Genomic DNA, 24,185 nt, shown 5'->3' on the forward strand with positions numbered 1-24,185 from the left:
CTTCAAGTTGGATGGGTTGCACTTGTAAACAGCCATCTTCAAGTCCGACCACAGATTTTCTATTGGCTTGAGGTCTGGGCTTTGACTAGGCCATTCCAACACATTTACATGTTTCCCCTTAAACCACTCAAGTGTTGCTTTAGCAGTGTGTTTGGGGTCATTGCTCTGCTGGAAGGTGAACCTCCATCCTAGCCTCAAATCACACACAGAGTGGTACAGGTTTTTCTCAAGAAGATCCCTGTAATTGGCACCATCCATCTTTCCCTCGACTCTGACCAGTTTCCCGGCTGCTGAAAAACATGGATGGTGTTCTTTGGGTGATGTGTTGGGTTTGCGCCAGACATAGCGTTTTCTATGGTCAAAAAGTAAAATTTTAGTCTCATCAGACCAGAGCACCTTCCTCCATACATTTTTGGAGTCTCCCACATGCCTTTTCGCAAACTCAAAACCTGACATTTTGTTTTTTGCTGAAAGTAATGACTTTCTTCTGGCCACTCTGCCCAACTCTATGGAGCGTACGGCTTATTGTAGTCCTATGTACAGATACTCCAGTCTCTGCTGTGGAACTCTGCAGCTCCTCCAGGGTCACCTTAGGTCTCTGTGCTGCCTCTCTGATCAATGTCCTCCTTGCCCGGTCTGTGAGTGTGCGGCCGTCTTTTGGCAGGTTTGTTGTTATGCCATGTTCTTTCCATTTGCTTATGATAGATTTGATGGTGCTCCTAGGGATCAACAAAGATTTGGATATTTTTTTTTAGAACCCAACCCTGACTTGTACTTCTCATATTTCTTAACAACATTGTCTCTTACTTGTTTGGAGAGTTCCTTGGTCTTCATGGCAGTGTTTGGTTAGTGGTGCTTCTTGCTTAGGTGTTGCAGCCTCTGGGGCCTTTCAAAAAGGTGTGTATATGTAATGACAGATCATGTGACACTTAGATTGCACACAGGTGGACATCATTTCACTAATTATGTGACTTCTGAAGGTAATTGGTTACACCAGAGCTTTTTATGGACTTCATACCAAAAAGGGGGTGAATAAATACACACATGTCAATTATAATTTTTTTTATTTCTGAAAAATTGTTTTATGTATATATTTTTCTAATTTTACTTCACCAACTAATGCTGGCCATACACTATATGAAAAATTTTCCGAAATTCAGTCATTTAGACAGTTTGTTCATTTTTCGGCCAGTTAATGAGCACAAAATCGATAATCGTTGGGATGTTTTTGAGCCGAAAAAACAAAGGACAAGTTTGGAAAGTTTCTGCTGAAGGAATGATAAATTGAAAGGTTAATGTGTTTCCTGTCCAAACTGTGAGTATATCTAAAAAATAAAAAAATAAAATGCAATCATTATGCCCGCTAAACGATTTATCGGTTAGTACATGATGGCACTATCGTTTGCACTCACAGCCGAATGTTCGTTTATCGAAAATGGGTTCAGCCGATTTTTTTGTATAGTGTATGGCCAGCATTAGACTATTGTGTTCTGATCCATCACATATAATTCAGATTAAAAAAATATTGAACTAAAGGCTGTAATGTAACAAAATAGGTAAAAAGCCAAGGGGGGTGAATACTTTTGCAAGGCACTGTACGTCCTGCTACAAAGCGGACCTGTCACAGCGGTTGTTACTTGGCACAAGTAAAGCTGCTATCTAGTGTTCTTGCCTGATTCATAGATACAACGGTAGTTCCAGGACAGGCACATGACTGTGTGTATAAGCCCCCGTTCACATTAGGCTGATTTGACATGTCAAATGGCATGCCAAATCAGATCCTATTGCCGGTAATGGCACTGTCTGAATCGGTGCAATGCCAACCTTTGCGGCACCACAGCGATTCCCAAAAGTAGTTTCTGCGACTTTGGAGGCAATTTCAATAGAAATCTGTGCATGAACCCGCACAGATGTCTGTCAAATCGCCCCCCCCCCATGTCAGAGTGAAATGCCAGTTTAAATCGTGCGAGTACAGATTTCAAACCCACCCTGAACGTGGGCTTAAGGCTCATACACACTATAAGAAAATTGGGCGAACATTTTTGTCCAAAGAATTTTCATATGATTTTTGTATATTGTGTACACAACTTTCGACAGCCGATTCCAAATTTTCGTACGAAAATTCCCGAAGGGACAAACTCCAAAATGTTTCCCGTACGGGAACGGAACGAACGATTTTCGTTTAATGTGTACCGTTTTCGTCCAAGAAAAATCAGAAAAGAGACTGTGCATGATCAGCAACAATAAACAACAAAAAAAGCCTTTGACATACGAGAATATTCATAAGAATTTTTGTACAAATTTTCTTTTATCGGTTCCGATTTGCTGTGAAACATCGAGAAAAATTGGACAAATGTTCGCCCCAATTTTCTTAGAGTGTGTACCCCACTTTAGGGTGGGACTTTACTGCAGAAGTGGCACTACTTCTAGAAATGCAGTTGCACCCTCCTGTGCTGAACTGTAGCCTCTGCACTCTAACAGCTGTTATGATATATTCAGTGATGGCCCGTCCATTAGGGGCGCTTGGGCGCCGCCCCCTCTCTTCACTCCACCCCCTATATGCAATGGATAGATTCATGCATAGCATTAATCTATCCATTGCCGCAGCGACCACTCCCCTATTCATGCCTCTTGGCCCCTTTCAGGTCACCGATCACATGTGTGTTACAACAGCAAATTAATATTTGCTGTTGCAACACTGATCCTCCTCCCAACCAATTGGGTAGCGGGTCTGATACTCATCATCCGACTGGATGAAAGGACAGGCGCTCCTATTGGATGCCTAGGAGGAGGGAAGGAGATGGCGGAAGTGAGGAGGAGAAGAACCGATGCATGGATGCCCAGTCCCCGCCACTGTGCCTCGGATGCCCGATCCCTGCCGCTCCTTGGACATCTAGTTGGAGTAAGTGCCAGCAGACCAACCGACAGACAGTGGCATGGGGGGATTTAAGGTGCCGAGGGGGGGTTCGGTTGTTTTCCGCCCCCCCCCCAAACAAAAACCCACCAGCTGCAACTGGATACATTCCCTTTATACCAGACAGAGATGGAATAGTTGCTTAGTTTAAAGAGGATGTAAACCCTGATGGGTCTTTGTCTCCCTGCAAAGGTAAAGCATAATGGGCTACTATGCATCGCATAGTAGTCCATTATGTGTCACTTCCCTGACACAGGAGCCAGCGATGTCACAGCTGTCCCCTGTAGTCCGGAGCATCTATCTTCCTTCCGGGAGCTGCCACTAACAGCACGGGAGCCGCCACTAACAGCATATCGCCGCTAACGGCGATAGTGCGCCTGCGCGCCGCTGTCTACGGCGCATGCGCTGTAGATAGCTGTGACTGTCTTTTAGTAAATATCTCCTATACCCACATCAGGTCTCAAGGTCTGGGTTATCGAGCAGATCCCCAACCATCTCCCTCCAGCGGAAAGGTTTAAAAAATTATGCTCCCGCGAAACCTTCTGGATCTACACTCTCGACGCACTCTCCCCAGGGGGAATCAACGAGTGTATCGAAATTGCCACCATCCTCTGATATAACCAACCCGTTATCATCTGTTGTAGAGCTCAAACTGCCCCATACCAGACACCCCTTGTCCATAGTGCGGTCTCTATCATACAACATGATTCCACAAAAAAATATCCTTCTATCTATATAGATATCCTCTCAATCTATCCGCTTGCTCTAGCTACCGATATTTATGGAAAATATATTAGTATACATATTGTTTCCAACGTTACTGCATCTCTCAAGCGATTATACTCTGTCTTCTCCTTGCAAAGAATCATGCACTGATATTGGCTTGTATATGTACCCATGCATTTCTTTTAGAAAATTATTGTTATGATTTTGTATTTGTGTAATACTCCCCCCCCCCCGTCCACCCCCCCTCTTTTTGCTGCCCCCCCCCTCTCCCCAGGCCCCCCCTCCCTCTCCCTTTCCCTTTTTTTCCCCCCCTTTTTTCCCCCCTTTCCCCCCCCCCCCTTTTTTCCCTTTCCCCCTCCCCCCCATTTTTATTTCCTCCCCTCCCCCCCCCCCCGTAATCCACTCCCTCGTACCCCTTTTTTTCCTATCTCCGCGCCCCACACTCATGTATGTGCTCACACACATACACACATGTGTCCATGTAGGCATATATGTGTGCTTTCCTGATTATACTTCTGTTTTTTAATTCTCATTTTATTGTATACAATACTCTTAGAATAACATTATTAATTACATTAAAACACTGATAAGCGTACGGATCTACACGTGTATGTGTGTATGTGTCTATACACATACACTATTTTTTATTTTTATTCCCTTATAACACATATGTCCTGCACGTCCAATCTCCAATATAATTATATCTACACACTCCATGTATGCTCCTCTCTTTTTACCTTCCTTTCTAAGTTTTTTAAGCCTTTTTACCCATTTTTAATATAAAATTTTTTTTATCTTCCTTCCATCCCCCTTTTGTTTACTCATTCTTCCATCCATTCTTTGATTTTTTCCAAATAGGATTTTATCCCATAGATATCTTTACCGATATGTACATAAGATTTCACCATAGACGTTGACTTCCTCCTTATACTAAGCCGCTCCAGCTCCCTCTCTCTCCCACTTCCCTCTCCCCTCATTACTCATCCCACTTCCCTCTCCCCTCATTACTCATTGTTTTCCTTCTCATACTCGATTGTAGCCCCGCCCACTGCCCTTAGCCTGCCCCTATTTATATCCTGAGTCCCCTGCATTTTTTTCTGATTCTGCCTGATGAAAGAGCGCGGTCGTCTGACAATCTCGACCCGCACGCTCAAGAAACGCGTCGCATACCCGCTGACGTCACAGCCCCGCGCCCTGGTCGTCTCTGCCTCCCAAGCCTCGTTTTGAAGACCGCACATCTCGTGTCCACCACAAGCCGGCTGCTTCATACAAAACACCTGCAGTGGACAGCATGTGAGAGGAACAGGAACAACGCGATGAGATGACAGATGTGGACCGGACCACTGGCTGACGTCCCAAAAATCAGATATACCAGATGACCCCTGGTGTTTAATGCTTACTTTTTGCCTACTAAATGTGAGTGCAAAATTTTATGTTTTTTACACTGAAAAATAAAACCTTTTAAAAAAATCTGCACCCAGAGGCGCCCCTTTCTCTCCTTTTTCTCCTTTATCTACAGCAATCCAGGAGCTCAAGTTTCAGCTCTTTTAAGGTGGCAGCCCTGCATGCGGATCCATCCCCCCCTCCACATCCCTTTTCCCCTCCCCCTCTCCATGAACTAAAGAACATTTATTCCCTCCTTTTTTTGGTCTGGACAAAGTAGTGCATTCCCTGCACTCACCATATGTAACCTTATAGACTCCTTTTTTTCAAGTGGGAACCTAATATCTTTGATTTGCGCCAAATACTTGTCTTAGGTTTAGGAGATATTTCTTGGATCTACAGGTAAGCCTTAATCTAGGCTTACCTGTAGGTCAAAGTGGTTTGTAAGGGTTTACAACCACTTTAAGGCAGAATTCCACATTAATGTTTTAAAAAAAATGAATAGTGTATGAAATTTCAAGACAAAAAATATTTTATCTTTTGCTGCAATTCTTGCATTGCTCCTTCCATCATGCAGTACTTCTTTTCCATCACTGGATGTCCTCAGTCTTCTGAGTTGAACAATGGAAATTGTCTTACAGCCCGGACTCACACTGCTGCTGTACGAGACACTGCATTTATTTCGCACAGGAATCACGGCATTCCTGTGCGAATTACATGCGGTGTCTCTGGGGTTTGATTTGAGCCATGATTTTATGGCTCAAATCGCACTGCATTCGCACCAAACTGATCCAGGACCCTTTTTTTTTTGTCCACACCGGAAATGGATCATGTGGTTGTTTACACCCATGCGATCCAATTCTGAAAATTGCGCTGCGTTTTGCAAACCGATTGTGGGGTGTTGTTAACTTGACCTACACTCTGCAATTGGTTTGCATGGGTAGGTTGCAGTTTTAGATGCAGTGCCGAATCTGCAGCAAATTCGCTGTGAATTTGCCCCGCATCTAGTGTGACCCCAGGCTTAGCCCTCATTCAGACCCCTTTCACACGGCCAAGCCCATAGCGTTAGCGGTAAAACGCCGCTATTTTCTAGCGGCGTTCTACCGTCGGATTTGCAGCACATTTCAGCCGCTAGCGGGACGTTTTTACCCCCTGCAAGCGGCCGAGAAAGGGTTAAAACCGCCCGCAATAGCGGCGTTTTGCCGGCGGTATTGCAGCACTGCCCCATTGATTTCAATGGGGAGCAGCGGTGGAGGAGCGGTAAACACACCGCTCCTTCACCGCTCCAAAGAAGCTGCTGGCAGGACTTTTCCTGACGTCCTGCCAGCGCACCGCTCCGGTGTGAAAGCCCTTGGGGTTTTCACACTGGAATGAATGGTGCAGCAGTTTGAGGGCGGATTGCAGGCGCTATTTCAAAACAGTTCATCTGAACCTGCACGATTTCAAAGCCGCATTTCGGTCTGACTTCGGGGGTGACTTGAAAGACATCTGTGTGGGTTCATGCACAGATGTCTATTGAAATCACCCCAAGAGTCACCATAAGTAGTGCAGGAACTACTTTTGGAAATCTGTGTGGCACCGCAAAGTCGGCATTGCACCGATTGGGACGCTCCTATTGCCGGCAATAGGCTTCGATTTGATTAGAACAGCCTGCACTCAGAGGAAGTTGTTTGAGTGGAACCGCTGTAGTGTAAGCAATGCTCCCATGTCATTCTGTGGGCACCATTCGGCCAAATAATAAGAATCGCCCACCAGCAACCTTCCAAAGTGAAATTTACTGAGAGACATTTTTTTTTCTGACAAGACACAAATAATTTACTGACGGAGCCAGATTTTTAGATCAGTGACTCCCCCAACAGACTTTGTGTGTCCTGGCTGAAGCTGTCACTGACCTCTTCTATTTGTCGCTCGGGTGCAGGGCAGTCAGACCCGGTCTTCCGAGAGGCTCTTCTGGTTTGATCCTCATCACCAGCTCTTTTCCTCCAGACCACCAGTCCTTCAGTGGCAGGCCTGGTGGCACTCCCAAGTCCCTGCTCCCCCTCCAGTCCTGTAATTCATACATGGTGCCAAGCAGTTCCATGACATCACTATGCGCCAGTCTAAACCTGGCCCACTCATGCACAGTTCTGGAGCTGGCCCACAGCCAAATTTTTTTATGGGCAGCCACTGCCCGTAATCAAACTTTAAATTTACAGGTGGTTCGCAACTCTGCCACCCAATGCCACGGGAGGAGAAGAGTGAACCATGATTCCATCAGATAGGCCAGAAGACCCTTGGAAAAATTCAATTATTTTTTTTTAAGTGTTGTGGGGGTGAATTTTTACCTTAGACTGGAGTTCATCCTCACAATATCTAGCCTATTATGCTCAGGAGCCAAAGAATACCAGTATTCTGGGCATATTCCCTGAGTGCAAGTGACCCTCTGTAAAGTGCTCAGCCCTGTCCAGCATATTTCAGCCTACCAAAGACTTTGCCAGGTTTCAGACAGTGGGGCTGGACGCTGTCCCTGTGCCTCCCAGGTGCACTAAAACACAGGGATTGGATGCACACAGGCTAAACATCTAGTGTGCAAGAGGTCTTCTTGGTTTTCTAAGCAGAACAGGGTACATTGCATATACATGACCATACGGATACATTATCTGGTACAGCGTGTGAGAGCGAGGCTGTACATGCAAACATCAGCTACAACAGTGGCTCTCAACACCTGGGCTGTGGCCGTTGCTGGGCCATGGGCCTCCTTCCTTCTGGGCCTCCAACCAGCTACAGATTCCCTAACCTCGCATAGTGGCCCACACTACCCCTCGACCTCATACAGCTGCCTCTGGCCCCCTAGCTTCCTGGAGAACCTAAAGCCCACCACAGTGCCACCAACCTCCAACAGCATCCTTCAGTCCCCTCCAGAGACCATCTCCTCCAGAAACTAGATCCCTTACAGGGCCACCAGATTTGCTCCCTAACCCTCTCCAGAACTTCCCATCCTCCCAAATTGACACCCAGCCCCATCCAGTACATATTTTGCATACCCATACTTTTATTGTATGAGTATAAACTTTTTTTTTTTTTTTTTTTATATTGAGGCATGGAATGTTTTGAAAGAATTGATAGAGCCCTGGTCTCAATAGGGTTGAGAATCCCTGAGCTGCAGTAAGTGAATTTGGTAACTTAACCACTTAACAACCGGCCCATAGCCGAATGACGGCTACAGGGCGGTTGTTTAACTCTAGGAGGACGTCACATGACGTCCTCCCAGAATTCCGCTCTCGCGCACCCCCTGGGGCGTGCACTCGAGAGCATCCGTGACCGCTGGGTCCACAGGACCCGGCGCATCACGGATCACGGTAAACGGCCGCTCATCGCGGCCGTTTACCACGTGATCGCTTAGTCAAATGACGGAGTGATCACTTGTAAACAAACCGACGTCATGTTATGACGCCGGTTCCTCCCTCCCCCTCTCTGTACCGATCGGTACAGCGGAGGGGGGAAAGATCGGTGTCAGCAGCGCTGTGAGCTGCATCTGCAGTGCCCACGTCGCTGCTAACCGAAAATTAACCCCTCAATTCCCTGCCAATACTCTGCAATACCCTGCAACACTCTGCAATACCCTGCAACACTCTGCAATACCCTGCCATTACTCTGCAATACCCTGCCATTACTCTGCAATACTCTGCAATACCCTGCTATTACTCTGCAATACTCTGCAATACCCTGCAATACCCTGCCATTACTCTGCAATACTCTGCAATACCCTGCTATTACTCTGCAATACTCTGCAACACTCTGCAATATCCTGCAACACTCTGCAATACCCTGCAACACTCTGCAACACCCGCCAATACCCTGCAACACTGCAATGCTCTGCAACACCCGCCAATACCCTGCAACACTCTGCAATGCCCTGCAACACTCTGCAATGCCCTGCAACACCCGCCAATACCCTGCAACACTCTGCAACACCCGCCAATACCCTGCAACACTCTGCAATGCTCTGCAACACCCGCCAATACCCTGCAACACTCTGCAACACCCGCCAATACCCTGCAACACTCTGCAATGCTCTGCCACATCCGCCAATACCCTGCAACACTCTGCAATGCTCTGCAACACCCGCCAATACCCTGCAATGCTCTGCAACACAATACTCTGCAACGCCATACTCTGAGATACCCAGCCATAGTCGATGATACCCTGCAATACCCAGCCATAGACAACCCCCCCCCCCCCCTCCCGCCACCCTCCAGTGCTTTTACCGACTCGCCAATACGATCAAAGCCAGAATCTTTTTTTTTTTTTTTCAGGCTTCTCAGCTTAGAGGTGAGATGTGGGGTCTTATTGACCCCATATCTCACTGTAAAGAGGACCTGTCATGCCATATTCCTATTACAAGGGATGTTTACATTCCTTGTAATAGGAATAAAAGTGATCAAAAAATTTATTTTTGGGGAAAAAATGTCAAACTAAAATAAATAAAGTAAAATGAACAATAAATTTTTTTTTTTTTTTAAAGCACCCCTTTCCCCATGTGCTCGCATGCAGAAGCGAACGCATACGTAAGTCCCGCCCACATATGAAAACGGTGTTCAAACCACACATGTGAGGTATCGCTGCGAACGTTAGAGCGAGAGCAATAATTCTAGCCCTAGACCTCCTCTGTAACCCAAAACATATAACCAGTAAAAAAAATTTAAATCGTCGCCTTTGGGGATTTTTAAGTAGCGACGTTTGGCGCCATTCCACGAGCGTGTGCAATTTTGAAGAGTGACATGTTAGTTATCTATTTACTCGGTGTAACTTCATCTTTCACATTATGCAAAAATTGGGCTAAATTTACTGTGTTTTTTTTAAGCACAAAACTGTTTTTTTTCCAAAAAAAAGCATTCGAAAAATTGCTGCGCAAATACCGCGCGAGATAAAAAGTTGCAACGACCACCATTGTATTCTCCAGGGTGTTTGCTAAAAAAACATATATAATGTTTTGGGATTCTATGTAATTTTCTAGCAAATAAATGATGATTTTTACATGTAGCAGAGAAATGTCAGAATTGTCCTGGGTGCTCCAGAACGCCTGATGGCGCTCCCTGCATGTTGGGCCTCTGTATGTGGCCACACTGTGTAAAAGTCTCACACATGTGGTATCGCCGTACTCGGGAGTAATAGCAGAATGTGTTTTGGGGTGTAATTTGTGGTATGCATGTGCTGTGTGAGAAATAACCTGATAATATGACAATTTTGTGAAAAAAAAAAAAGTAAAAAAAATCTTGATTTTGCAAAGAATTGTGGGAAAAAATGACAACTTTAAAAAACTCATCATGCCTCTTACTAAATACATTGGAATGTCTTCTTTCCAAAAAGGGGTCATTTGGGGGATATTTGTACTTTTCTGGCATGTTAGGGTCTCAAGAATTGAAATAGGCCGTCAGTACTTCAGGTGTGATCAATTTTCAGATATTGGCACCATAGCTTGTGGACTCTATAACTTTCACAAAGACCAAATAATATCCACCAATTTGTACTTATTTTTACCAAAGATATGTAGTAGTATAAATTTTGGCCAAAATTTATGAAGAAAAAATTACTAATCTGCTAAATTTTATAACAGAAACAAAGAAAAATTCATTTTTTTACAGAATTTTGTGTATTTTTTCTTTTATAGCACAAAAAATAAAAAACCCAGCGGTGATTAAATACCACCAAAAGAAAGCTCCATTTGTGTGAAAAAAAAGGACAAAAATGTCATATAGGTCCAGTGTTGCATGACTGAGTAATTGTAATTCAAAATGTGAGAGCACCGAAAGCTGAAAATTGGTCTGGTTATTAAGGGTGTTTAAGTGCCCAGTGGTCAAAGGAGTGAAAAGTCAGGATGCAAGCATGCCCAAACATTCACATCAGTAACAACAAGGGTCTGTATTCTTTCCTTGTCATGGTGAGTACATGGTAGGAGCAGTAGAGGAGGAAGGTGTTTGGGTTCCTGAAGGGGATTAGTAGGTAAGAAGATGAAAAAATAAGGTGAGTGAAAAGGGGAAGAAAAGGAAGGAGGTAGCGGGGTAAGGGGAGGGGGCATTTGAAAGTGTCCATGGTGGGTAATTTGGTCTTGTTGTTCCCAAACATAGGGCAATCACATAGCTCCCAACTGTCCCTGATTTGGAACAAAGTCCCTCTGTCCCTCCTTCCTCCTCATCTGTCCCTCATTTTGGTCTGATCTATATAGTTGTATATAAAATGGACTACTTATCTATCAAAAAGTGTTTCCTAGTGCTAAACCTTTCATCCAGTTTCTAAATTGCTGCATTTGTAAATTCCAAAAGCCAATATAAAGAAATAGTAGTGGTAAAAAGAAATTGTGGGTTTAAAGAGGAAGTAAAGGCAGTTCAAAAAAAAAAAAAATGCAACCTGCAAGGCAAAGGCATAATGAGCTAGTATGCATAGCATACTAGCTCATTATGAATAACTTACCTGAGAACGAAGCCCCCGAAGCGGTCCTCCGTCTTCATGTTCGCCGCTGCCATGTATCTGAGGGACTTCCGGGTCTCGCTGCTCCAGCGCTGTGATTCGCCGGGGCCGCGATGATGTCACTCCCGCTCATGCGCGCGGGAGCCGTCACGAGCTGCATATTGCCGCGATCTGCGGCCTGCCCAGTGCGCCTGCGCGCCGCTGTCTACGGCGCATGCGCCATAGATAGCGGTGGCTGTCTTTTTGTAAATATCTCCTAAACCGTATAGGTTTAGGAGATATTTCTTGGACCTACAGGTAAGCCTTAATCTAGGCTTACCTGTAGGTCAAAGTAGTTTGTAAGGGTTTACAACCACTTTAACCAATCATTTTTTTTTGTACAATTCTTTAAAGGGAGCGTGACAGGGGGTGTGTCCTATGCCTACATACTTTTGCTAATATGTGTCCCTCGTTCCCATCTCACAAAGTTGGAGGGTATGCAATTATCCTGGTCAGGAAGGATCTACCTGCATATGAATGGTACTGGGGCTGACTTAAAGTGGATGTAAACCCTTAGGCCGCGTACACACGCGGGGACTGTTCGCCCAACTTTGTCCGTCAAACAGTTTCGGCAAACAGTCCGCTCAAAATTAGCATGGACGGACATGGCCACACACGACGGACGAACAGTTTGCTGAAACCGTGCGCGATGACGTGAACGGCACGTACGACGGGACGAAAAATACGACGTCCTATACACTGCATTATAACTTTCGGCGTGTAAATCCTTTCTGAGCATGCGCGGAACTTAGTTTGACGAACAAGCCTACACACGAGGGGACTGTTCGCTGAAACAAGGTTTCAGCGGACAGTTTTTCGGAATTTCCGAAAAACCTTGTTCAGCGGACTGTTCGCTGAAACTGTCCGCTGAAAGCCCACACACGAGCGGACTGTTTGCCGAAACACTGTTCAGCGGACAAAGTTGGGCGAACAGTCCCCGCGTGTGTACGCGGCCTTACAACACACTTTCACCTACAGGTAAGTCTAGATTAAGGCTTACCTGTAGGTGCTGTAAATATCTCCTAAACCTACATGGTTTAGGAGATATTTACAATTCCCTGTACGAGGATTCCTTCTGCGCATGTGCCGACGTATTCGGCGCATGTGCACTTTAGAAGGGTCACGGCATGCCGTTTTCATTAAAGGACATGCCGTGACTGGCGGCGCATGCGCTGGAGTGACATCACGCGACTATTGTCAGTCACAGAGCTAGAGTCTGCAACCCCGGAAGGAAGATGGACGCTTACAGCCAGCGAGGAAATCAGGGACATTGCAGGCTTCTGTGTCAGGTAATAGTAGCCCATTATGCTTTGCCTTTGCATGGAAACAAAGAGGAAGTAAACCCATAAGCCACATACACACTATCAGATTTTCTGCTGATTTTGTCTTCAAATTGCAACTACTAAGGTTTGGCTCATAGTATATGGTTTTGGTAAATCTGAAGGAAAAAGCAGCAGAAAATCTGATAGTGTGTATAGGACTTTAGAAGCCTTATATTAGAGAATGGGGCGAGGGCATGTATGATTACACTCATGGGGTCCATACTTTTTTAAAGGGTTAGTTCACCTTTACCAATAAATGGCATATCAGGTAGGGGGTCGTCTGTAGATAAAAAAATAAACTGTACAGCTCTGGCTAAAGTTGAATGATGCCCTATGCCATTTACGTACCCCAAGAAGCCTGACTGGAATACTCCCAGGACGTTGCGAAGTGAGGCCTAGTCATCACTGCTCACCTCCACCATTCACAGGAGTGAGCTCTCAAAGGCTGAGCTCAGATCTACTGCATCAGGGGAGAGATAGTGCATGTGAGGGGGGGTTTGAATTAGAGGAAGAGCTCACTCCTGTGATGGTGGAGGCTGCCCCTGCATATGATGATTTGACAGTTTGGCAGAGGACACAATCAGATGTGACAGTTTGTATTTCCAGCATTCCAGCAAAGTAACTGTTTTTTGAAACCATATAATCGATGAATTCAGTTCTGCTTTATGATTTACTGCTGTTCAGGGGCTCTGGACTTCAGCAAAACAGCAGCTTCCAGCAAGAAGAGACAGAAGCAACGCTGGAAGCAATTTACAGCACACACTCATTTTGGCGGAATAATTAATAATGTGGAATGTATGTTCCTTGCTAAAGAACATTATTTTATTTTTTTATCAAGTTGTTATGGGTAATGTTCCACTTTAATTGTATTTTTCTATAAAACCAGCACAGTTGTTAATCAGGCTTTACTGTCCTGCAGAAGGAGAGATCAAAGTAAAGATCTCACCAGTGCGTTACTGTTCATTTATTGTCCAATCAGCAGGGTGGGGGCGTGCCCCTGACTAAGCAATCCTGTTCTCAATGGAGGTGGAGGATTTGGTCATGCAGAGAGGCAAATAAAACAACCCAGGACATGATGGGGTAGTACTGACAGTGAACCTGGCACGAAGAATTTAATAGGCTGCCAGCCACTGCCAACCTCCTAGAAATGCTGATCACCTGGCCCTATTCTGTGCTTTCCCAGGATCCATAATCAGCAGGCAGCAATTGAAGTCCAGACCCCCTGATTGCCATATATTGGTGTCAGTACCTCAGCGGGATCTGAGGCTGGGTTCACACCACCGCACGGAGCGGCTCACAGCCACGATCCGGTGCGTCCCTGTTCTCCATTTCAGGTCCGATCTTTTGGGCTGAATTTGGACCAGAATTCACTCCGCTGCCGGCCCAGGGATATGTGAACTGGCTCCATAGAGAACTGGCTACAATCTCCTGTCATGCAAATTGGATGCGGGGAAACCCTCATCCAATAGTGTGAACCCAGGCTGAGCTCACACCATTGCGAATTGGTGTCAGTTTCCCCGCATTCAGTTTGCAATAGTGGGAGATTTTGACCACCTCTATATGGAGCTGGTTCACATATCTCCTTTGCGGCTCCCATGCATGTTGCACAAAAACGCATGTGCGTCTTTTGGTCCATTTCAGGTGCGAATTCAGTGCAAAATTTGGGCTGAAATCGGACCTGAAATGGTGGACCAGAACGCACCGGACCCCGGCTGTGAGCAGGATGCGGTGATGGTGTGAACCCAACCTAAATCTATAATAGGTTGTCAGAGGAGTCTCCCAACTTTTTGAGATGGGAATGAGGGACACCTATCAGCAAAAGTATGGAGGCATAGGACACACCCCTTGCCACACCCCCTTAAAGGAGAATTGTACACAAAAAACAAGATTGGTTAAACCCACTAGTTTTACCACTACTATTCCTTTATTATTGGAATTTACAAATGCAGCAATTTAGAAATCAGATGAAAGGTTTAGCACTGGAAAACACATTTTCATAGATAAAAAGTGCATTTTATATACAATTATACAGATCAGACCAAAATGAGGGACAGATGAGGAGGGATGAGGGACAGAGGGACATTGCTCCAAATCAGGGAGATATGGTCTCCATATTTCTCTCAATCATTATGCTCAGATCATAAGAAGAGCTGAAGACAAGTGATTATTATTTTTTTAATGTAGTTTGCTGAAAACCCAGCCAGGGTGTGAGGAGAGCACACATCTCCATATCCACTGATCAGCATTACACCTTCACTATTCAATGGTATGTCTTCGTGCCAACAACAAATATGGCGGCCGGCGCTCTGTATATGCCAACAATGAACATGGCCGATCGTGGGGCTTCCTGGTAGTACCGGAAGTCGTGTGTGCAAAGCCGGAAACGTGCGGGGAAGAAGATTTTCTGTGTTGTAACCGGATAATTCTGTGACTGTACCGAGTGAGGGGGAGACAAGAGCCCCGAATTTACTGGTAATGTCCATCCTTACCCTTCACTGACATCTTCATCACTGCCTGTCCTCACTGATCATCTGTATGCAGCCGTTGTTCTTCATTCTCCCCATCCTATCAGCTCAGGTCATTCCATAGACCAGTATCCGTGTCTCTAGTAATTCTTGTGAAGTGAGGAAATTACCTGCTTTCTATGTTGTGCAGCCCCCCATCGTTGATCTGGAGATGTAGAGAGGAGTCAGAAGACTCTTCACAGCTCCTATTTTCTTTGTTCGGTGTTAAGCCGTAGAGATATCACCAAGCTACACAAATTAGTGTGGAAGTGAGGGACCAAAGGAGCCATATGGAAGAAAGTCAGCCAGATGCAGATTACATCCAATGACTGGGGGGGGGGGGGGGGCGACTGCAGCCCTTTCCCGGGGGAGGGGGGGGGGGTTGGAGGACTACAGCCCTCGCTCCAGCCCTGCAGCCTTTGATCGGGGGGCGACTGCAACCTTTGAATGGGGGTTGGCTGCAGCCCTTGCTCCAGCCCTGCAGCCTTTGATCGGGGAGCGACTGCAACCTTTGAATGGGGGTCGACTGCAGCCCCTGCCCTAGCCCTGCAGCGACTGCAGCCCCAGGTTCCGGCTGTTGGATTACAATAGCTGCTAATGGAGATTGATCTGTCTGTTTAGCCTTGATGGGAAAATGTTTGGAGCTCTCTTTACATATAAGGCTGGCTTATACTGTTGCTGCGTCTGCAGCCTGCAAAGTATGCCACGCCTGCAAAGTTCTACTTCTCCCTAGGTTCTGACACCCTCTTGTATCCCCCCCCTGACCTCCATCCTTGTATAATCCTCACCTCCTGTATCATCTTTGCTCTGCTTCTCTTGCCTGTATCCTTCTCCTATTCGTCAGTTTTAATTCCATGAATTGTATCCTCTGTATTCCAGGTGTGGAGCACAGGTGATAATTGGTTTCCAACTATGACGTCCCTGGTAAGTGTCCTGTCATTGTTACTATCAAACAGACCGTACAGAGGAACTTCATAAGTGGGTTCAGTCCCATGACTTGTGTTTTAGATGGCTATTATTATTATTATACAGGATTTATATAGTGCCAACAGTTTACGCAATGCTTTACAACGTGAGGGCAGACAGTACACTTTTATAATGCAATACAGGAGGAATCAGAGGGCCCTGCTTGTTAGAGCTTACAATCTAAAAGGGAAGGTCAAGTGATACAAAAGGCTGTATGACTGTGAGGGATGAGCTGATGGAGAAAATAAAAGTACAGTTGTTTGATAGGGGCAGGATAGGCTTCTCTGCAGAGAAGGGTTTTCAGGGATTGCCTAAAAGTGGACAGAGTAGGAGATAGACAGATTGGGGTAGAGAGTTCCACAGGATGGGAGAGGCTCAGGAGAAGTCCTGGAGGAGAGCATGGGAGGGGGTGAAAAGGGAACAATAGGTCTTGGGAGGAGGTGATGAGGGAGCCAAAGAACAGGAGGCCTTGGGAGGAGGTGATGAGGGAGCCAAAGAACAGGAGGCCTTGGGAGGAGGTGACGAGGGAGCTGGAAAAAAGGAGGTCTTGGGAGGAGATGACGCGGGAGCCGGAGAACAGGAGGTCTTGGGAGGAAGTGACGAGGGAGCTGCAGAACAGGAGGTCTTGGGAGGAGGTAACACGGGAGATGGAGAACAGGAGGTCTTGGAAGAAGGTGATGAGGGAGCTGGAGAACAGGAGGTCTTGGAAGGAGGTGATGAGGGAGCTGGAGAACAGGAGGTCTTGGAAGGAGGGGATGAGGGAGCTGGAGAACAGGAGGTTTTGGGAGGAGGTGATAGGGGAGCCAGAGAACAGGAGGTCTTGGGAGGAAGTGATGAGGAAGCCAGAGAATAGGTGGTGTTGGGAGGAGGTGATGCTGGAGCCAAAGAACAGGATGTCTTGGGAGGAGGTGACGAGGGAGCCAAAGAACAGGAGGCCCTGGAAGGAGGTGATGAGGGAGCCGGAGAACAGGAGGTCTTGGGAGGGGGGTGACGCATTAGCTGGAGAACAAAAGGTCTTGGGAGGGGGTGACGAGGGAGCCGGAGAACAGGTGGTCTTGGGAGGAGGTGACGCTGGAGCCAAAGAACAGGAGGCTCTGGGAGGAGGCGACGGGGGAGCCGGAGAACAGGAGGCCCTGGGAGGAGGCGACGGGGGAGCCGGAGAACAGGAGGCCCTGGGAGGAGGAGGCGATGGGGGAGCCGGAGAACAGGAGGCCCTGGGAGGAGGAGGCGACGGGGGAGCCGGAGAACAGGAGGCCCTGGGAGGAGGAGGCGACGGGGGAGCCGGAGAACAGGAGGCCCTGGGAGGAGGAGGCGACGGGGGAGCCGGAGAACAGGAGGCCCTGGGAGGAGGAGGCGACGGGGGAGCCGGAAGAACAGGAGGCCCTGGGAGGAGGAGGCGACGGGGGAGCCGGAAGAACAGGAGGCCCTGGGAGGAGGAGGCGACGGGGGAGCCGGAAGAACAGGAGGCCCTGGGAGGAGGGGGAGCCGGAAGAACAGGAGGCCCTGGGAGGAGGAGGAGACGGGGGAGCCGGAGAACAGGAGGCCCTGGGAGGAGGAGGAGACGGGGGAGCCGGAGAACAGGAGGCCTTGGGAGGAGGCGACGAAGGAGCTGTAGAACAGGAGGTCTTTGTAAGCTGTTAGTATTTTGAATTGAATTCATTGAATGAGTGCCATCCAATGAAGGGATTGGCAGAGTGGGGTGAATAGGTAAATAGTATGTGAGCCGCTCAGGCTTTGAAGGGGTACTAGTCCTTAGTCCACTGCTGTGAGTGCCGATTGGGGAAGGAGCTTGCCCCAGCCCCAGACGTCAATGTGTAGTGGGGAAGCCGCACATCAAAGCAGACCCACTAGTTATGGTGGTGGGCAACATCAGCATGGGCTCCAACTAGGCCACACCCCCAATACGTTTCGCTCTGTCGGAGCTTAATCGTGGGGATGTCTTTCATGATCAAGGTTGGAGCTCAGGCTGAGGTTGCCATACACCGTAACTAGTGGGTCTGCTTCGATATGTGGCTACACGGACATCTACCCCACTACACAGAGTGGAGTAGCTGGCACTGAACAGTTGGTAATGTAGATAAGTCTGGCAGCAGCATTCATTATGGAACTGAAGGGGGTAAAGCCTATGTAAAGGTAATCCAATGAGGAGGCAGTTGCAGTAGTCAAAGCGAGAGATAACCAGGGAGTGGAATAGAAGCTTTGCAGTGTCACTGGTTAGGAAGAGGCGTGGTTTTGGAGATATTGCAGAGTTTGAGGCAGAAGCTTCGGATAGTGATTGGATGTGGCGCCGAAAGGAGAATTCAGAGTCCAAGATTACACTTAACATCCTGGCATGCGGGGACGGATTGATATTTGTGCCATCGATCTTATCGGGACTGGGCACGTGGGGGTGGCAATATGAGCTCGGTTTTTTTCAATAGATTGAGTTTGAGGAAGTGGTGTGACCTCCAGACTGAAATGTCTGTTAGTAAATTGGTGATGTGTGGTGAGATCTTTGACATGGTTGACCGAATATCTGCTCAACAAAATCTGCAAAGTTTTTAAATTTATGCATTCCTACTGAAAACCTCCTATTAGACTTTAAAAGCAACCAAATTGTCCTAAATTTTATTGTACATGATTTTATAAATAATAATGTGATGATATACACCCATGACACATTGCCATGTTTGTTCCTGTTCTCACTTGGTCTTTGTCTTGCAGGGGGGAAGCGGTCAGTCTGTGACGGAGTATGTCGTTCGCGTTCCCAGGTGAGAACCAATACAGTGATCCATGGACTATATACATGGAGGTCTGGCTTTATTTTTTTACAATCCCCAGGAAACGACCATGGTGTTTTCTCATAACTAGTCCAAAGCCAAGAAGCAGCTGCTGAAGTCAGACATTTCACACATGAGTAGTTTATGATGGTGATATGTGGTCCAGTAGGAGAGAATTTTAAAGAGACCACAAATGGGATGTACTGCAGAGATTTACTAAATTGGGTTTTTTTTTGTTTTGTTTTTTTGCCCAGACATATACAGTGCCTTGAAAAAGTATTCACACCCCTTGAAATTTTCCAAATTTTGCCATGTTACAACCAAAAACATAAATATATTTATCTGATAGACCAACACAAAGTGCCACATAATTGTGAAGTGGATGGAAAATAATAAATGGTTTTACATTGTTTTTTTTTTTTTTTTTTTGCAAATGTGAAAAGTGTGATGTGCATTTGTATTCAGCCCCCCGGAGTCAATACTTTGCAGAACCGTCTTTCACTGCAATTACAGCTGCAAGTCTTTTTGGGGATGTCTCTGCCAGCTTTGTCCATCTAGAGAGTGAGTCTCTATCAGATTGGATGGAGAGCATCTGTGAACAGCGATTTTAACCACTTTCAGACCGGACCAATTTGCTGGTCAAAGACCAGACCACTTTTTGCGATTCGGCACTGCGTCGCTTTAACTGATAATTGCGCGGTCGTGCGACGTGGCTCCCAAACAAAATTGACGTCCTTTTTTTCCCACAAATAGAGCTTTCTTTTGGTGGTATTTAATCACCCCTGCGGTTTTTATTTTTTGCGCTATAAACAAAAATAGAGCGACAATTTTGAAAAAAACGCATTATTTTTTACTTTTTGTTATAATAAATATCCCCCAAAAATCTATAAAAAAAACATTTTTTTCCCTCAGTTTAGGCCGATACGTATTCTACATATTTTTGGTAAAAAAAAAATCGCAATAAGCGATTATTGATTGGTTTGCGCAAAAGTTATAGCGTTTACAAAATAGGGATAGTTTTATAGCATTTTTATTAATAATTTTTTATTATTTTATTTTTTACTAGTAATGGCGGCGATCAGCGATTTTTATTGTGACTGCGACATTGTGGGGGACCCATCGGACATTTTTGACACATTTTTGGGACCATTGTCATTTATACAGTAGTCACTGCTATATAAATGCAGTAATTCCTGTGTAAATGACACTGGCAGTGAAGGGGTTAACCAGTGGGTGGCAGTGTAGGGGTTAAGTGTTCCTAGAGGTGTGTTCCTAACTGTGGGGGGGTTGAGCTTTCATTTAGTGAACACTGATCTCTGCTCCAATCACATGGAGCAGAGATCAGCGTCACTAGTTGCTAGGCAGAATGGAGAAATGCTGTTTACTCTGCATTTCCTCCATTCGGCCGCTCCGTGAGACGATCGCGGAGATGCCCGCGGCGATCGAGTCCGCGGGTCCCGCGACCGGACTCACGGGGGTCCCGACCAGCGCGCTCCCGATGACAGGGCGGCATTGAATATTGGACGTACCTGTACGCCAATATGCCTGCCCGTGCCATTCTGTCGACGTACATCGTCGTGCGCTGGTCGGGAAGTGGTTAAAGTCTTGCTGCAGATTGGATTTAGGTCTGGACTTTGACTGGACTGGACTGGGCCATTCTAACACATAAATATGCTTTGATCTAAACCATTCCATTGTAGCTCTGGCCTTATGTTTAGGGTTGTTGTCCTGCTAGAAGATGAACCTCCGCCCCAATCTCAAGTCTTTTGAAGACTCTAAAGCCTTGTACACACGGTCGGAGAATCCGTCGGAATGTGTCCTATCATACCGTGTTGTCGGATAATCCGACTGTGTGTGGTATGCATCGGACTGATTCCGTCGGACCCAATTTTCCAACTTGTTGGAAATATTTCCCGACCAACTGGTTCGATCGGACATACTCCGATCATGTGTAGAGCATTTTGATCGGACCAAGTGCCACGCATGCTCAGATCAAATTCCTACATCAAAGCTATTGGCTACTAGCCTGAATGTAGTCCCATCGTAACGAAATTATGTCATCACGTTTTGAAAGATCGGATTTTTCAACAACTTAGTCCAACCGTGTGTATGCAACAGTTTCAGACAAGATCCGACGGACAAAATCCGACGGATTTGGTATGTCGAAATCTCCGACCGTGTGTACAGGGGCTAACAGGTTTTCGTCTAAGATTGTCCTGTATTTGGCTCCATCCATCTTCCCATCAACTCTGACCAGCTTCCCTGTCCCTGCTGAAGAAAAGCATCCCCACAACATGATGCTGCCACCACCATGTTTAATGGTGGGGATGGTGCGTTCAGGGTGATGTGCAGTGTTTCCCACCACACATAACGTTTTGCTTTTAGGCCAAAAAGTAAAATTTTGGTCTCATCTGACCAGAGCACCTTCTTCCACATGTTTGCTGTGTCCCCCACATGGCTTCTCACAAACTGCAAACTGGCCATCTAACTCACCACCCATGCAAACGAGTTCAGCTGATGTGTTCACTCTTCATGGGGGATTTGGAGCTAGTCCTGCATACTCCCCAGAGTACATTAATTTGTGCCAGTAGAACCATTTCTTAGTATGTTTCTCGTACAGGCCTTTTTCAGTAGCTACCAGGTCTTCCATCACACTTATATCAGCCACCTTTTTTAACCAGGTGGCAGAACAGCTGTATTTATACTAAGATTCAATTACACACAGGTGGACTCTATTTACTAATTAGGTGACTTCTGAAGGCAATTGGTTGCACTAGATTTTAGTTAGGGGCATCGGAGTAAAGGGGGCTGAATACAAATACACACCACACTTTTCACATATTTATTTGTAAAAAATAAATTTGAAAACCATTTATAATTTTCCTTCTACTTCACAATTATGCGCCACTTTGTGTTGGTCTATCACACAAAATCCCAATAAAATACATTTACGTTTTTGGTTGTAACATGACAAAATGTGGGAAATTTCAAGGGGTATGAATACTTTTTAAATGTAAACCTTTACAATCACTTTAAAGCAGTTGTATACCACTGGCATTTTTTTTCCCCCCCTGCAAAGTAAAGTTATAATGTGCTAGTGACTGGTGGGAGCCGCAATGACGCCTCTCCAGCGCATGTACATGGAAGCCACTGTTTATGGCACAGGGGTCAGAAGGAAAGTTTAGGAGATATTTACACTACCTATAGGTAAGCCTTATTTTAGGCTTACCTATAGGTACAAACAGAGATGGGAGTTTACTTCCTCTTTAAGCAATTAGCTAACAGGTTCACCTTGTAAGGATCATTTCATAATGTATACGGGTGTAATTTCCTATGTCCCTCTCTTATACAGGAACCCCAGTAAGAGGTACAATGTCATGGCCTTCAATGCTGCAGATAAAGTGGACTTCTCTACATGGAACCAGGTACACATTTGCTGTATACACCAGACTCTGATGTCTTCCCGGTGTGTGACCACAGTCATCTCTGCTTCTTTTAGTGCTTTGTTAATGTAGCACATGGACCTTTTTGAGGTTTATGTAAACTATGAACTGTTCTTATTTCCTTCATTTAGGTCTGTTAAATATACAATTTTTTTTTTTTTTTTTTTTTTTAAAGCATTTTGTTACAGATATTCAATTAAAACACAAAAATGTTACTCCTGCCAGAAATCTTGTGAGCTGATAAACTTCTGTGCTTTCTATCTCTATGGATAGATCAGTTACATTGTTCTCAGCTATCACTGTTGACTAACCCCTCCCTCACTCACTCCCGACCTCCCTTCCTCACTCCCTATACTATGGAGAAAAGGAGGATTGGATGTTATGTAGCCTCCACAGATACCGTACATTGAGAGTGTTGTCACCCGGGGACAGGAAATGTTTGTGAGCTTCTCGCAATGTGCATTAGAAGCGGCAGTAAGTCGGAGCAAGTTTATTTTCTGGCTAGAATATGTCGAGTATCCTCTAGCTTAGGGCATTCCAAACTATGGCCCTACAGTTGTTCAGGAGCTACAATTCCCATCATGCCTAGTCATGTCCGTGAATGGCAGTTTTACAATGCTGCTACACAATGATGTGTAATTCTGCAACACCTGGAGGGCCGTAGATTGGAGATCGACCACCCTTTTCATTCATTGGATTTCAGATCTTTTAAACATCGAGCCTTGATCACATGTGTAGGGGGGTAGTCTGCATGCACCGACTCCTCCAGACTGACGCCCAACGGTCAAGGCATTTTAAAGATCTCTAATACTTATCAGTACTGCCATCCCTTTTTAGGATTCTGTATAAGCGCTACAGTTCCCTGAAAAATCTTCTCATCCAAGCTTCCAAATTGTTTTGAATGCCTGCACACCCCTTGTACATTGGAGTTCCATCCACCAGTCCCTGCATCTCTAATGTGTTTGTAGCTCTTGAACAGCCACATCTTCAACAAAGATTTCAGGCAAGGGCAATGGAACAAGTAGATATAACAGGTCTCCTTTTGCAAGGGCTTTCTTTTTTTAAAGAGGCAACAGGGTCACTTAAAAAGTCCTCCATGTAGCATAGATCAGTGTTTCTCAACTCCAGTCCTCAAGGCGCCCCAACGGTTCATGTTTTCAGGATTTCCCTCCGATGAAACGGCTGTGGTTATTACTAAGGCAGTGAAACTGATCAAATCACCTGTGCAAGATAATGGTAAAAGGCTGAAAACATGACCTCCTGGGGTGCCTTGAGGACTGGAGTTGAGAAACATTGTCATAAATGTCTTCAGAAAACGCCCACATTCTCCTGTTAAGTAATTAAGGTGGAAATGGAAGGAAGGAAAGCTGTTGGGTACTGTTTCATGGGATGTTGTAGATATTATTAGGACTGTTCTATGACATACACTTCCACCTAAAGGAGGATGTTTTTCTCTACAATCCAGGCTCGCATGGAGCGTGACCTGAGTGCTAAGAAAATGTACCAGGATGAGGAAATGCCTGACTCTGGGGCTGGGAGCGAGTTTAATCGCAAGCTGAGGGAGGAGGCCAGACGCAAGAAATACGGCATCATTCTCAAAGAGTTCAAGGTGGAGGACCAGCCCTGGATGCTGAGAGTTAACGGCAAGGCTGGACGCAAGTAAGTCGAATGCTGGGAGATGT

The 24,185-nt window shown here is 45.9% G+C and overlaps 1 protein-coding gene across 2 annotated transcripts in view; it reads left to right on the plus strand.

Moving 5' to 3' along the window:
- The first annotated feature begins 5,017 nt into the window (after nucleotides 1-5,017).
- GTF2F1 (general transcription factor IIF subunit 1) overlaps nucleotides 5,018-24,185 on the plus strand; it is a 37,528-nt gene continuing 18,360 nt past the window's right edge. The window contains exons 1-5 of one of the 2 annotated variants that reach the window (XM_077470429.1): nucleotides 5,018-5,056; nucleotides 16,215-16,259; nucleotides 19,005-19,051; nucleotides 22,413-22,485; nucleotides 23,969-24,162. In XM_077470429.1, the coding sequence (XP_077326555.1) occupies nucleotides 5,033-5,056; nucleotides 16,215-16,259; nucleotides 19,005-19,051; nucleotides 22,413-22,485; nucleotides 23,969-24,162 (383 nt within the window). In that variant the 5' untranslated portion in view covers nucleotides 5,018-5,032. Of the gene's footprint in view, nucleotides 5,057-15,172; nucleotides 15,304-16,214; nucleotides 16,260-19,004; nucleotides 19,052-22,412; nucleotides 22,486-23,968; nucleotides 24,163-24,185 lie in introns of those variants that run through there. The other variant, XM_077470430.1, reaches the window with a different exon arrangement.

This window comes from Lithobates pipiens, unplaced genomic scaffold, assembly GCF_037356315.1.
Source record: "Lithobates pipiens isolate NorthernLeopardFrog02 unplaced genomic scaffold, aLitPip1_a1.2 Scaffold_8, whole genome shotgun sequence".
NCBI classification, from domain to species: Eukaryota; Metazoa; Chordata; class Amphibia; order Anura; family Ranidae; genus Lithobates; species Lithobates pipiens.